This window comes from Chionomys nivalis, chromosome 22, assembly GCF_950005125.1.
Source record: "Chionomys nivalis chromosome 22, mChiNiv1.1, whole genome shotgun sequence".
Lineage (NCBI taxonomy): Eukaryota > Metazoa > Chordata > Mammalia > Rodentia > Cricetidae > Chionomys > Chionomys nivalis.
In genome coordinates, this window is record NC_080107.1 from 45,972,983 (window position 1) to 45,988,563 (window position 15,581).

Consider the following 15,581-nt stretch of genomic DNA (forward strand, 5'->3'; position numbering starts at 1 on the left):
GGCAAACTGCTTGCCTTGGGGAGAAGGGCAGGGATTTCAGTAACTGGTTGCCAGAGTGGCTCTGTCGTGGAGAGCTTTCGAGGCTTTAATCGTTTGTTTGAGACAGGCTCTCAAGTAGCCTAGGGTGACCTCAGATTCTCTATATAGCCTAGGGTGACCTCAGATTCTCTATATAGCTGACGATGACCTTCCACTTTCCACACTCTGGGAAGACAGATGGCTTTTTATCGCCATCTTTAGCTGGCCCCATCTCTGGACCAAAACAAAAGGTCAATAGGTTGACTACCTGTTCAACTGAACAGTGTTTTCTTTTTCTTTTTTCTTTCTTTTTTTTTTTTTTTTTGGCCAGGATGGTGCAAGGAAGCTAAAGGGCAAATTCTCTCTCCCGTTGCAACAGGAGGTCTCTCTGCAGTAAGGACAGATGCCCTGGGCGAGAGGGGAGCCTAAGGCTGCCAGCCTCACTGAGCAGCGAAAGCTCTCCATCCCCAGAGGCGAGGGAAGACACAAGGATAGCAGATGCTCCCAGCCCTGAGGACAGGAGGGATAAGAACAGGGAGGCAGAATTATTTGGAAAAACAAAAAAGCATTTGGGTGGAAAATTCCTCAGTACCAGAGGTGAGAGAGTTACACACTTAACACAGAGAGTAATATTCTCGAAAAAGAGAAAAATCACTTAAAATACACAGCACCAAGAAAAAATAATAACATTTATTAGAGAGGCAGATACGAGGGCACAACTGGAGGATGACAGGCAGATTCTTTTCTCTTAGGATGAGAACAGAAAGAAACAACCATGATAGCTGTATTCAAACAACTTACTCAGAACCCAGGGTTTTACAATAAACTCAAGTGTGCAGCAGCCAGCCGGACCTAGCTACAGTGCAAGAGTCCTCGGGCCTCCCCAATAGTTATAAAAACAAAAAGTGGTTAGGCAGAAGAATAACAAATAAAACAGATAGGTAAAAGACTAAAACAACACTGTTCAAAGAATCTGTTTAGTTTTCAAATTGCAATATATACAAATATCCCCTGCGGGGCAGGATTATGGGCGTGTTCAACGAAGGTGATGTAAAAAGCAACATTACCCCATGAGACTCAGAGTAATCTAGGATTTTGGCAATGATTAAGTATGTCACAGATACCACACACATACACAGAAAGTGCCCTGGCATTATTTTATAAAAATCCAGAAGGTGCAGCTGGGCAGTGGCGGGCACACACCTTTAATCCCGGAGGCAGAGGCAGGCAGGTCTCTGTGTTCGAGGCCAGCCTGGTTTACAGAGCAAGTTCCAGGTCCTGTTTGGAATCCCCCTCCCAAAAAAATCTAAGAGCTGCTTTGAATTCTTGGGAGTTGGGGAGCAGCAACTGGACTTGTAGGAGTTTGGGGCATGGGGAACAAGGTTTGGGAGAGGCTAGGTGGGATGATACCTGTCCCCCCCACAGGCTGGGGATAGCTCCCAGGTGACTGTTAATCTCAGATATACTTTCCAAATAACAGGAAAAAGCTACAGACAGCTCATCTCTCCCTCTATTTATGTATGTATGTATGTATGTATGTATGTATGTATGTATGTATTTATTTTCTGTTGTTTTGAGACAAGGTCTCACTATGCAGCCCTGGCTGGCCATTCCAGGTCAGCCTCGACCTCACAGAGATCCGGCCGGGGTTACAGGTGTGTGCCCCCACTGCCCTGCTCTCTAGTTTTTGTTTTTTGTTTTTTTGTTTTTTTTTTTTTGATTTTTCGAGACAGGGTTTCTCCGTAGCTTTTGGTTCCTGTCCTGGAACTAGCTCTTGTAGACCAGGCTGGGCTCGAACTCACAGAGATCCGCCTGCCTCTGCCTCCCGAGTGCTGGGATTAAAGGCGTGCGCCACCACTGCCCGGCGCTCTCTAGTTTCTTACACTGAGTTGTGTTTGCTTTGTGTGGGTGAGCACATGTGTCTTGGCATAGGAAAGTCAGAGGTCAACTCTTGGGAGCTGGTCCTTTGCTTCAGCCACATGAGACCCAGGCTTGGGGACAGATGCCTGTCTCTGCTGAGTCATCTTCCCCTAACCACACCTCCAATCTCCCTTTTCGGACAGCAGACTATAGGAGGAATTTCTCTCATTACCACTAAGGAGATGGGAGCTATACAGTATCACTCAGCACAGACAGTGCTGGACCTGTTCATCTGTTAGGATGCTAGGGTTCGGTTTAGCAACACACACTTAAAACTGCGACCACAGATGCATGTCCAAACTGGCATTTCCTCACCCCAACTTACACAAGGGAAACCCCTCCATTTCACCCAGCAAGCTGTTCACCTGAAGGGGCCCTGGGATAATTGACTTTGAATACACTGTGACAGCAAAAGTTACTCACTCGAAACACGAATTACAAAATTAATGTGCACTGAATGTCAGGTGGACTGGGCCAGCTTCCTATTTCTGAGACTGTACTAGACTGTGAAGTATGGCTGCTGGGGCCTTGGAGAGGGCATGGGACCCTTTGTGCCACCTTTGTAACTGCCAAGAGCCCATTACTACTTCAAAATATTGTCTTTATCGTAGCAATCACAAGACTGAGACAGGGAGACAGAGTTCAAGGCTAGCCTGGGTTCCATAGCAAGACACTGCCTAAAAAAAAAAAAAAAGTAAAAAAGTCTTTAAGAGCCAGGTTGTTGGTAAGTATAGCTTGCTCAATGACACTTCACAGGCCCTTGTGAAATTCAGGAGAAATCATTGCCAGAATCTTGAAACTGTTCCAGGTTCCTGGGCCCAGATAGATGTATAGCTGTCGCTTTTAGAGTCATTGCAGGGGCTACACCTCAGTGGCAGTGAATCTGCCAGCGAACACACGGCCCGATCCCATCCCCAACCACATTAAAAACAAACAAACAAAACAAAACAGCTTATTAAAATGAGCCCCTAATATAGAGGCAAAGAGCTATTTTCTGCTTAGTAAGATGTAAATAATTTTCAAAGTCAAACAAGAAGGACCAGATATGAGCCAGGCGGTGGTGGCACATACTTTTACCCCAGCACTTGGGAGGGAGGCAGGTGGGTCTCTGAATTCAAGGCCAGGCTGGACTACAGAATGCGTGTTCCAGGATGGCCAGAAATACACAGAGAAACCCCATCTCCAACAACAACAACAACAAAAGGGTCAGATGTGGACGGATGCAGCTCCTTGGTGACCTTGAGGTCATGATGGGCACGTTCAGTCCTGGACCACTTCTGGATATCACCAATGCCACTCTCTCCCCTCCAGTATCAGCACTGACTTAAAAATGCAAATTCCTGCATGGCCCAAATTCCTTTAGAACACGGAGACTTTATTTTATTCTGACTGTAGTTAGCCAGATCAAATGTGCCAGAAACCCCAAATGATGCCTAGTAAGTTCAAACTTTGGGTCTTATAGTTGCCAAAGATTAAAAAAAAAAAAAAAAACTTCCTCTTAAAAAGGGAATTGCAGGGGTCGTTGTGTGTAGTGGTACACCAGGTTCTGCTTATGGCAAACCTTCTGGCAAGAATAGTACCGAGTATGAAAACATCACGACCCCAGGGTGTTGGGCAACTAGGTGCTGTACACCTGCCTCACCAGCTTGAAGACACCCCACCATCGGGACATGTCAAAGTTAAATCGCTCAAGGAGCACACCTTTCTGGACATATCCTGGTTGTTTGGGACACTCAGACAATAAAAGGGCCTGAGCAGCAACTGTAAGGATACTCGGCATAGGCACTAAGAAAATGTTATCATCTTTACTAAAGGGCTGGGAGACGTTACTCAGTTCCATTGATGAAATAACAAATGTTAACTTTCATTTATTTAATTTCTACCGAGTCTTACTGTGTAGCCCAGGCTAGCCTGAAACTCGGTGGGATGCTCCTGACTCAGCCTCCTGAGTGAGTGCTGGGATTATAGGTATGAACCACCACCACACATTTTAAAAATCTACATACTTTTGTTGAAAGAAATGGAAACACTGATGAGATTTCAGACAACACAGTCGTAAGCAGGCCGGGGCAGCTCTGCACACAGCCAAGTTGGACAAGCAAACTCAGGCACGAGATGCCCCCAGTTCCCCGAGTGTCTGTATCGCTTGCTCTCTGCTGGCCTCTTGAAGGCCTACGGCAGCCAAAGCGGTTGGGAGAGACAACTCCAATGCTTTTAAGGGTTTTTGTTTTAAGTGGGTTAAATATAAGTCTTAGCACCTTTGGCGTTTTTGTCTAAATAGACTTCGACGTAGGAAGTAGGGACATAGCCCTCCTCGTCTTCATTTCTGCGGATGCGAGTCCACCCATCGCCCTTGTCCTCCTCGATCACACTCAGCATCTCTCCTTCCACCACGGAAATGGTGCCTTCATTCTGACCTGCAGAGGTAAAGGGAGACGTGAGGTCTCTCGGGCGGGGCTGGAAGGGCCCTTGCAATGGCGTAGGTAGAAGCCGGATGAGATCAGCACAAAGTATGTCCCCTTGGTCCTCCGCACTGCCATGTGTTTTCCTTCCTTAGGTCCTCTGAGGACCGTCCACACCTCCCCACAAGCCCGGGTGAGTCTCTGCTCTTCTCAGGGTTTCTCCTGGGGCAGAGGCACGCGGGGGTGTGTGTGTGTGTGGGGGGTGAGGTTCTCCCTCAGCTTCCACAGCGCCTTCTAGCAGGGCCCTCATCTCTTTCCCCTTCTGGCGCTTTCTGAAGACAAGGTTCTACTTTTCCTGCTGCCTCTAGGACTGTCCCCCTTGATGTCCCTAGCCCCAGAGATCTGGGTTCACTGGGACACCTTCTTCTACTGTTCTGTCCCATGGCATCTCTGAGCACCCAAGGATCAGCCATGACGCTGGCCTTGGCTTCTCCTCCTCCTGTCAGTCACAAAACAGCTCTGTCTTCTCCTTAACCAAGGCCCCAATTTTATACGCATATAAAATGGGCATTGGTATTTTGCCTGCAGGCATGTCTGTATGTCTGTGTGAGGAGGGTGTTGGGTCCCCTGGAACTGGAGGTACAGACAGTCGTGAGCTGTCATGTGGATGCTGGGAATTGATCCAGGTCCTCTGAAAGAGCAGTCAGTGCTCTTTACTGTGGAGCCATCTCTCCAGCCCCCCCCCCCTTTTTTTGAAAGTAAGTTCTTTAAGGTCATTTCAAAGTCAGAGCCACACCTCTAGGCCAGCTTTGGGATTGTATGATGGTTAGTTCTGTCAGGCTGACATAACCTAAAGTCGCCTGGAAAGAGGTCAGTGAAGAATTATACAGCACGGTGGCCTGTGGGTGTGTCTATGGGTGAATTTTTTTTTCTTTTTTTCTCCAAGACAGGGTTTTCCTGTGTAGCTTTGGCTGTCCTGGAACTCACTCTGTAGACCAGGCTGGCCTCAAACTAAGAAATTTGCCTGCCTCTGCTTCCCAAGTGCTAGGATTAAAGGTGTGCCCACGCCACCACTGTTGGGCTTTCGGGTGCCTGTCTTTTTTTTTGGGGGGGGGGGAGGTTTCGAGACACGGTTTCTCTGTGGTTTTGGAGCCTGTCCTGGAACTAGCTCTTGTAGACCAGGCTGGTCTCGAACTCACAGAGATCCGCCTGCCTCTGCCTCCCGAGTCGGGTGCCTGTCTTACAACCACCATAAATGATGCGGGAAGGCCCAGTCTGAAAGCGGGCGGCACCTGAAAGTTCACTGCTGTGTAAAGGAGAAGCTTAGTGGAGCCTTCATCTCTTGGCAGTGGTTTGAGCAGCCGCTTCAGGTCTGTCTTGGCTCCCTGCTGTGATGGACTGCGAGCTGGAGCCCTGAGCTAACATAAACGCTTTCTCCTCTGAGTGGCTCTCTGTCCGGGTATTTCATCACAGCCACAGAATGAAATAGGGAGGAGACAAATGGTTTGGGGAACCGTCACAGCAGGGTCACCGTGTGTGTCTGTGTGCGAGTGGGGGTGACACAAAGCAAAGCTTCATTGATGATTTCCCTGAGCCCTGACTGATTCTCTCTGCATCCTCTGTAACTCTGGGCAGTGGAGGAAAAACTAATTCTTCTTTTTTGCAGTTAGGTAGTCTACTTTCCGTGTGTGTGTGTGTGTATAAGAGAGTGTGTTAATGTGTGTGTATAACTGTATGTGAGAGACTGTGAGTGTGTGATGTGTGTATGTAAGTGTGTGATAGTGAGTGTGTAGTGTATGGTGGGCAGAGGTTGATGTCAGGTTGATTATTATTGATTTTCCATCTTATTTATTTATATTTATTTATTTATTTATTATGCATACAATATTCTGCCTGCATGTATGTCTGCAGGTCAGAAGAGGGCACCAGACCTCATTACAGATGGTTGTGAGTCACTATGTGGTTGCCAGGAATTGAACTCAGGACCTTTGGAAGAGCAGGCAATGCCCTTAACCGCTGAGCCATCTCTCCAGCCCTTATTTATTTATTCAAAGATTCTTTTACTGGGGCTGGAGAGATGACTCAGCAGTTAAGAACACTGGCTACACCAGGTGGTGATGGTGCACGTTTTTAATCCCAGCACTTGGGAGGCAGAGGCAGGCGGATCTCTGTGAGTTCAAGGCCAGCCTGGTCCACAGAGTGAGTTCTGGAGTAGGGGAAGAGCACCGGCTGTTCTTGCAGAGGACTGGGATTCTGTTCCCAGCACCCATGTGGTGACTCACAACCACCTGTGACTCCAGTTCCAGAGGATCTGATGCTCTCTTCCAGCCTCAGCAGGCATCGGGCACTAACATGGTTCACAGACACACATGTAGGCAAAACGCTCATTCACATAAAATAAATAAATGTCTTCTTTAATTTTACTGTATGTATGAAAGAGAAGGAGAGAGATAAAGAGAGTTCTGATCTCTGGGAGAGAGGGGTCTCCTAGTCAGTTTAGGAAGGCAGAAGAGCTCCCCGGGCAGCAGTACCTTCAAATGTGTAGAGGGCCTTGCAGGTCCCTATGGCAGGAAGTGGCTCCTCATCATCAAATTCATCATCAAAATCTGTGGCCAGCACCTTGAGCTCGCTCTCCTGGCTTTGCTCTTCTGTGTAACTACCATCTGGGCTGCTCAAGAGAGGAAGACATACAGCAACTATAGCGACCAACCTGGAGATGTGGTTCTGCCCGCACCACTGTGGGGCAATGCCACCTCAGATCGTCAGCCCATATTGGATGGTAAGCTGAGATATTTTCATGGGGGCAGAATGAGAGGTGATGGAAACAGACGCTCTTGCCTTGTGTTCATGAGAGATTCAGAACTTAGAAGTAAGTACAAAGCCAGACGACCCCTCTGCCAGAGACGGGGCCCCACAGGTACTGTACCTCTCCCGGTCCTGGGCGCAGTTAGTGACTGTCTGGTGTGTCTGACCGTCATACATCCCACTCTGCCGGCGTGCCTGCTCACTCCGTGCTGGAAGTCTGCCTTCCACCTCAGCCAGCCAGGCCTGGAAGCAAAAACCACAGAAGACTTGGACCTGGGCTAGCCTAGGCTCAACCATGAACTGTCAGGCCTTAGCTCAGGACTGGAGTCACTTAAAGCTGATGTTCGCAGACCTGGTTGATGTCTCAGAGACTGCACTGGCTGGCTATGCAGGTGGGGCTCCTAGGCAACCGCCTCATCCTCCTGCAAAGCTGGGGGAGGGGGAGGGAGGCCCTTGCTCACCAGATTTACCAATCATTCCACATGGCAGAAAGCAGGCACCACTGGGCTACACTCTTGGACAGCCCCGTAACCACAGATAAATTGCTCTATCCTTCTGACTCAATCCCGTGGCTCTGAGGTCACCCAGGGAAACCCCACAGCCCGAGGCGTGTCAGTAGGGTGGTTTTCCTCTCCAGGGACATAGGCCAACACTGCCATCACAGAGACCACTGATGGGTGGGGGTGGGGGCTCCTTGGGTGCCTGCCCAGAGGCACCCTTCCCCTTGCTGCCCCTTCCTTAGCACCTGTTCCCCACACCTCAAACTTCTGTGTCTCCAGCCGCAGTCTCTCTATGTTCTGGGTGACTTCAGCAAGTTTGTGGTCCAAGCTGGCCGGGTCTCCCATCTGGGGGTTCTTTAGGTACACGTCTTTCATTTTGGTGATAGCGTCCCTGAGAAAGGAATAACGACAACATGGGGACTGAGGACAGAGCCAATAGGGGTTTCTTTCTGACTGAAAAGCCCTTAACAAACCCCCATTGGCTATCAGAGGCCTCCCATCCCCTCTTACCAGTATTGCTCTGAAAAATTAATAGTAGTTATTAATATCCATTATCCTTCTGACTTGGTGACACACACTGGTGATCCCAGCACTCAGGAGGCCAAGGCAGGAGGAGCTCAAATTGGAGGCTAGCCTGGGCTACATAGTGAGATCACCCTTTTTCTCCTTATGGTCTCTTCTGACCAATTTCTTCAAAAGTTCACTGATTTTACTCGTGTGTGTGTACATTTATATGTGTTGTGTGTGTGTGCACATGCAGGTCACATTCATCTGTCTCTTGTCTACCTACTCCTTTTCTTTAAAAGAGGTGTTTACGCGTTTGTTTTTTGTGAGCGTGACAGGAAAGCACCACCTCTGTTTACATACGGTGCTTCAACATGGGGCCAGAATTTACACAGAAGACCTAACAAAGCTTAAAAATGATTCTAAACACACAAAAACAGAGCCAAGAGCATCTTCATAGTTCACGTCTCTGACACGGGCCATGGTGAGAGGGCCCGAGCTGCAGCGTGGTGGATTCCCAGTCTCACATGGGCTGCGGTTCAGGGAGGGGTCTCCCAGTCGTGCGCGGGTTTAGGGCCTTTTGCTCTTGCAGACGAAAAGGGTTAGACACAGTAAAGACAGATTCAGACAAAAAGATCTCTGAACAGATCACAGTGTGTTTGAAAAATATGTGTATGCTTGGGAGAGAGACGAGAAAGGCTAGAAACAGTCATAGCTTTAAAAAAATGATTTTTAAAATAATAAAGTCTTTTTTTTTTTTTTTTGAGACAGGGTTTCTCTGTGAAACAGTTTTAGCTGACCTGGAACTCATTTTGTAGACCAGGCTGGCCTTGAACTCACTAAGATCCACCAAGTGCTGGGATTAAAGGTGTAAAAGGGAATAGAGTAATACAAAATAACGAGCCACGTAAAGATGGACAACACACAGAGAATCTGGATTATTTATACCATTGTGCTGTCTTTGGATTTTTTATCTGTTATGAGCAAATAGCTGCTGAGAAACGTCTGATTATGAAAGCTGCTAGATTAAGCCAATCTTAAAATTATCTTTAATTTAGTTTAAGTTAAATTTTATTTAAATTAAATTAAAATTATAATTAAAATTATTATGTTTTAAAATACCTTGACTTCAAAATTTAAGTCAAAAGATATGTTACTAGCCGGGCGATGGTGACGCATGCCTTTAATCCCAGCACTCGGGAGGCAGAGGCAGGCGGATCTCTGTGAGTTCGAGACCAGCCTGGTCTACAGAGCTAGTACCAGGACAGGCTCCAAAGCCACAGAAAAACCCTGTCTCGAAAAACAAAAAAAAAACAAAAAAAAACAAAAAAAAAACCAAAAAAAAAAAAAAAAAAAAGAAAGAAAGAAAGGAAGAAAGAAAAAAAGAAAAATCGGGTTTGATTGAGGAAGACCCCCTGAAAAATCTCTGATGGGAACAGACGGCCCAGATGATCCAGTGTTTCAGAGTGCCTTTGTTAGTTTCCTCTGAGTTCTGCATCCAAAACAGCTCAAGGCTGCTAGAGAACTACATCCAAATTCCCAAATTATCCAAGAAAAAGAAAGAAGAAAGGGAAATATGATATAGAGATGATATAGAAATAATGGGGGGGAGAGTAGATTATCAAATCTACTTTAATACAAAAAAACAACAGTTAATCTCAAATTATTTTACATTGGCATGGATTTTAGTTTATTAATATAAATTTAAAGTTAATTTGTTAAACTATATATATTTCTACTCTTGTTTAAAGTATTGTGTTTATACAGCTTAATTAAAAATGTAATGTATAATTAATAAATACAGAATTACAAAAATACAGTTAGTCATCTATAGTAGTTGAACTTATAGTCATGCTAGGTTTTCTAGATATACTAAGATAAATTTCAAATAGATAGTAATCTTCAGACACTTCAAAGACAGAATATGGCATTTAAAATGTCTTAATAACTTAGACTTTTCTTTTTTTTATCTATTCATTATGTATATAGTGTTCCGCCTCCATGTATGCCTGTGGGCCAGAAGAGGGCACCAGACCTCATTACAGATGGCTGTGAGCCACCATGTGGTTGCTGGGAATTGAATTCAGGACCTCAGGAAGAGCAGTCAGTGCTCTTAACCTCTGAGCCATCTCTCTAGCCCTAACTTAGACTTTTCATGACAGTGAGACACATCACCTCCTGGCAGAACCAATGTACGCCTGAAAAGATGATGGGCATCAAAGAAACTCCCTATGGAGTCTGTCCTCTTTGTGGCAAAAGCTAGACATAGGGGTGAAGAAACTGCCCTTGCCTCAGTTGCTGAGAGTTACTGTCCAAACTGGACCAGCAGGAAGCAAGAAAGGCCACTGCCAAACTTTGCCAAGACAAAGGAGGACAGACAACAGTCCTTCAAAATCCTCTACTTCACAGGAAAGTCTGTGAGCTACGCTAGGTCTGTGGGCCAGAGTTGGATGCCCCAGGACTACAGAGGAACCCTGGGTGACTGTCCAGGCAGCCAACTGTTTCTGTCATTTCTCATATTTTTTGGAAGTTGCTTACCTACACTTCCTGCTTACTCAGGTAATATTATTTTCTTCTCAGGTCTTTGATGGAGTTGAAAACTAGACAATTATAGTTACAGTTTTTCTTAGTTATGATAAAAGATAAATTTGATATAAAACTTTAAACTCACCAAGATAGGATAGATAATTAAATATTTTTTTTCTAGTTTTGTCAAATACAAATAGACTAGATATTGTACCTGTAATTCTTGTTTGATAACTGTTTTGTTATATCTAATTTTACTACGTTAGAGTTAAAAATCTTCCTTTTTGATTAGGCGGAAAGGGGGAAATGCTGTAGAATAATCCTTCTGTACACTGTGAATATGTATTACTCTAATTGGTTGATAATAAAGCTAACTTGGCCTACAGCAAGGAAGGCTATGACTAGGCAGGAAAGCAGAGAGGAAGAAGGGCGGAGTCAGGGAGAGATGAGTCGGCTGTTAGGGAAGCAAGATGCTAGAGGACAAGCAGTTATGAGCCATGTGGCAAAACAGAGATTAACAGGAATGGGTTAAAATGGGTAAAATCTGGTTAGTAGTAAGCCTGAGCTATAGGCTGAGTGTTTTATGATTAATATAAGCATTTGTGTGATTATCTGGGACTAGGTGGTTGGAAGAGGAATGCTCTGCCTCCATTTACAAGTGTGTGTGCAGGTGAGCGTGCCTGTGTGAGTACGGAGCCACAGTGGCAAATGTTTCTTCTTCACTCTTCACCTATTCCTCTGAGGTAACCACGAAAGATCCCTCCACCTATGCCCACTGGGGAGCTTGGGTTAGAGATGTTTGTGGGGCACTGGGCATGTTTTGTGGGTGCTGGAATCTGAACCCCAGTCTGATTACACAGCAAGGGAGTATAAGTGTGGAGCCCTTGCTCTAGCCACTCCCCTTGTTTTTTGAGACAGGGTCTCTCACCAGCTGGCCAGCAATGGGGTTACAGACCTGCACCTCTGTGCCTGGCTTTTACATGGGCACTCAGGATCAGAACTCAGTTCTTCACGCTTGCACGAGAGGCACTTTCCCCACTGATCTATATTCCCAGTCCTCATTTTACTGAAGTCTTTAAGGAACCAGACTTTTGTGTCTGTAGATTCTTTTTTTTTTTTTTTTTTTTTTTTTTTTGGTTTTTCGAGACAGGGTTTCTCTGTGGTTTTGGAGCCTGTCCTGGAACTAGCTCTTGTAGACCAGGCTGGTCTCGAACTCACAGAGATCCGCCTGCCTCTGCCTCCCGAGTGCTGGGATTAAAGGCGTGCGCCACCACCGCCCGGCTGTAGATTCTTTTTGAAGCATTATTTTCTCTTGGTTTTTCAAGACAGGGTTTCTCTGTGTAGCCCTGGTTGTCCTGAAACTTGCTCTGCAGACCACGCTGACCTTGAATTCACAGGGATTGCACTGCCTCTGCCTCCCAAGTGCTGGGATTAAAGGAGTGTGCCACCACTGCCCAGCTTTTTTTTTTTTCTTTTTAAAAACAAGTTATTTTCAGTGAGGTATGAAGAGTGTGTATGCATATGAGTGTGAATGCCCTCTGCGGCCAGCGGCATCAGCTCCTCTGGGAGCTGGCGTCACCTGGTATGGTTCTGAGCAGAATTCAGAGCCTTTTCAAAAGGAACACACACTCTTAACCACTGAGCCCTACCTGCCTTCCTTGCTTCTGTTTGGACACTGGGCCCACTCTACATTGCAGGCTGGCCTCACTGGTTAGCAATCTTCCTGCCTCTGACTCCAACCACACAGCTGCTCTCTCCTGTCTATGATGACCTTAACCTGCTGGCTCCTCCCAAATTTCATGAAGATGTGCCTCAGTTAACTCACTTCTGTTTTTTTTTTTGTTTGTTTAACTCAGTTTTTCTAGATGGGGTCTTTCTGTGTAGCCCTGGCTGCCCTAGGACTCACCTAGAACCAGGTTGTCCTCGAACTCAGAGATCCACCTGCCTCTGCCCCCCGAGTGCTAGGATTATAGGTGTGCCCTTCACCGCCCGGCTGATCTTCATGTTTTAATGTGTACTGTGATTCAGTAGTAGAGCGACTGCCTAGTATATACACAGAGCCCTGAATCCACCCCAGCACAGCCCATAAACAAAACAAGGTCTCCAAGTCCCAAAGAGATAGTAATTCTTTTCTCCTTTTTTTTTTTTTTGAGACAGGGTTTCACTGTTGCTTTGGAGCCTGTCCTGGAACTAGCTCTTGTAGACCAGGCTGGCCTCGAACTCACAGAGATCCACCTGCCTTTGCCTCCCGAGTATTGGGATTAAAGGCTTGTGCCACCACTGCCTGACTTCTTTTTTCCTTTTTAAAAAACATATATCTATTCAACAAAAATCAATAAAAAACCCAGATAGGAAAAAAATCTTTTTCTCAAAATACAACCTCTAATGAGAAACCCAGTGCACAATGAGAAAACAGACAAAACACCTGCCAAAATAACGCCTTTCTATTCATTTTAAGGCCGGAGAGTCAACAACATGTAAGAATACGCACTGCTTTGTCATGAGGACTGAAGTCTGCTGCCCAACACCCATATCTGGTGGCTCACAACTGCCACTAACTCCAGTTCCAAGAGTTCTGACACCCTCTTCTGGGCTTTAAAGTACTGTGTGTGTGCACACACACATACACACGCATCTATTTTCAGATTTCCTCTTTCCACAAGCTTGGGTGGTTTGACAGGGCACACTGATCCATCCTACCTCTGATCTGTCTCCTTTTGGATCTCTTTATTGAGATCATCCACTTTCTGCTGCAGCTTTTTCCTTCTCTGCTCAGGCGGGAGGTTGCTGAAGTCTTCTGGTGTGGCACCCTGCAGACACAAACATAAGTGAGAAGCCAGAAAGCCTTGAGGTGCTCCTGGGCAGGAGGCAAACCGAGCCTGCAGACCTGCAGAGGCTTCCCACGACCAGCTATGCTTTCCCGCCACACCAGCTGAGCCGTGAAAATCAATACATGCAAAACTCCGAAGTCCCGCCAACCGCTGCCTGTCATCTACGAGGGCCAGAGCACTGCAGCAAAGGCCAGAGCAACCACACTCCGGGGAGGAGAGATGGAGGAAATAGGTTTGACTTGGAGGGCAGCCCAGAAACAAATGTAGAGACTTCTTCATTTGCATCTTCAGACTATTCCCACCCGTTCCTGAAGAGTAGGAAGCTGGCGCTTCTGTAATATAATCCAGTTGTTGTGAACATTGTGTCTGAACCTCTGCTCCTTCCTTAGCTGAAGTATTCCTACCCATCTCTTCTCTCAAGGCTGAGGCAGAGTTCCCAGCCTGTCACTTTCCTTTAAGGATGTGAGCGGGTGGGGCATTGGTGGCACATGCCTTTAATCCCAGCACTTGGGAGGCAGAGACAGGTGGATCTCTGTGAGTTCAAGTCCAGCCTGGTTTACAGAGCGAGTTCCAGGATAGGCTCCAAAGCTACAGAAAAACCCTGTCTCAAGAAAACCAAACCAAACCAAGCAAACCCATGTCATCCCCCTTCTGATGTTTCTGGTCCCTCAAAATTACTTCCCAGTGAACAAAGCCAACCTCCTCTACTTTTATGGTCAGCAGTGTTTCACCACCCCTTTCCTGCAAAGCTGAACCTGGGGCCTATGCACACTACCCAAGCATTTTGCCCCAGGTTACAGTCTCAACCTCGCGGTGGCATGGTTTTCCAGGTACTGGCATTATAGGTGTGAACCACCACATCTGGCTCCTGGTCCCCTGCTCCAATTTTAAAAACTTTATTTTAAAATTGTGCGCGTGCACATGTGGACATGTGGGATGGGTGCCAACAGAGTCCAGAAGAGGGCATTCAGATTTCCCTGGAACAAGGTACAGGTAGGTGGTTGTGAGCCACACAATGTGGGTCTTGGGAACTTGGGTTCTTCGCAAGAGCAATGCATTCTTCTAACTGCTGAGCCATCTCTCCAGCCCCTCACCCTACCCCCACATACTTCCAGTTTTTAGCACTGGCTTGGTCTGGTACTTGCTATGCAGACTAGCTTGGCCTTTGAGTTGAAGCAGTCCTTCAGGCTCAGCCTCCTGAGTGCCAGCCAGGACTACAGACAGGAACCGCCACTCCTGGCTGAGCTCTCTGAAAATCCCACTGCACTCTTGCCTTTGTCCATGTGCCTTCAGTAGGAGACACCAGGACCTGGTTTCCTTCCTGCCTCCTTGCTGGAGAGCCGTGGCTTCACTGTAGTGCCAAGAGCTTTTCCTCAAGTGAGGCCGTTTTCATAAAGAATGAGATGCATTCAACAGGCCCAAGGAAGCCAGGAGAGATTTTACAAGAGAGATTTTACTTGAAAACCTCAATTCTTTTCAAACAAGGGCGAGATTGACCTGGGGGCAAGAAGAAAGGGGGCCCAGGGAATGTGATTCCAGAATCCTCTGGGGTTTGCCAAGTGGCTCACTCGGGGGCTTGTAACAGAAGCTTGTAGGCCGATTATGAGGAAGATGGATGGGCCGGAAAGAACACGAGTCAGCAAATATTTGCCTCTTGGGCCAAATGGAGATCAGAGTCCCATCCTGAGTGTGCGTGCTGGTCGAGGGGAGAGAGGGCAGGGGACATTCCTGTCTCCAAGCCAATCAAGCGGGTCCCTCAGTATGACGGAGGCTGAGGCGGTTTCCTTCTCTGGTGTGTGCTATTTGAAAACCTCCGTGTCTATCTTTCTGGTCCCTCTGTTCAGGTGTTGAGCTGGGAGGGAAAGCTATCTTCACAATTTTGTTTACTATACAACCTGTGGGAGTCAGCTCCATCTTTCAACCATGTGTGTCTCTGGAATGGAACTCAGGACATGGGGGCTTAGCAGGGCTTAGCACCAAGCACCCCTGCCCCCAGCCATCTTGGTGACCCTGAAACTTGTTTTCTAGATTGAGATTGCACACATACACACAACCCCCCCCCAGGGGTTCTTATC

At 46.8% G+C, this 15,581-nt stretch overlaps 1 protein-coding gene across 12 annotated transcripts in view; it reads right to left on the reverse strand.

Annotated features, from left to right (window-relative positions):
• Positions 1-15,581, reverse strand: part of Fnbp1 (formin binding protein 1) — a 127,471-nt gene that overhangs the window by 2,693 nt on the left and 109,197 nt on the right. For 6 of the 12 annotated variants that reach the window (XM_057755285.1, XM_057755284.1, XM_057755281.1 and 3 more), the window contains 5 exons: positions 13,376-13,485; positions 7,904-8,036; positions 7,267-7,388; positions 6,872-7,008; positions 689-4,355 (listed from right to left, as the gene is read on the reverse strand). In XM_057755285.1, the coding sequence (XP_057611268.1) occupies positions 4,177-4,355; positions 6,872-7,008; positions 7,267-7,388; positions 7,904-8,036; positions 13,376-13,485 (681 nt within the window). In that variant the 3' untranslated portion in view covers positions 689-4,176. Of the gene's footprint in view, positions 1-688; positions 4,356-6,871; positions 7,012-7,266; positions 7,389-7,903; positions 8,037-13,375; positions 13,486-15,581 lie in introns of those variants that run through there. The other 6 variants (XM_057755282.1, XM_057755280.1, XM_057755277.1 and 3 more) reach the window with 2 other exon arrangements.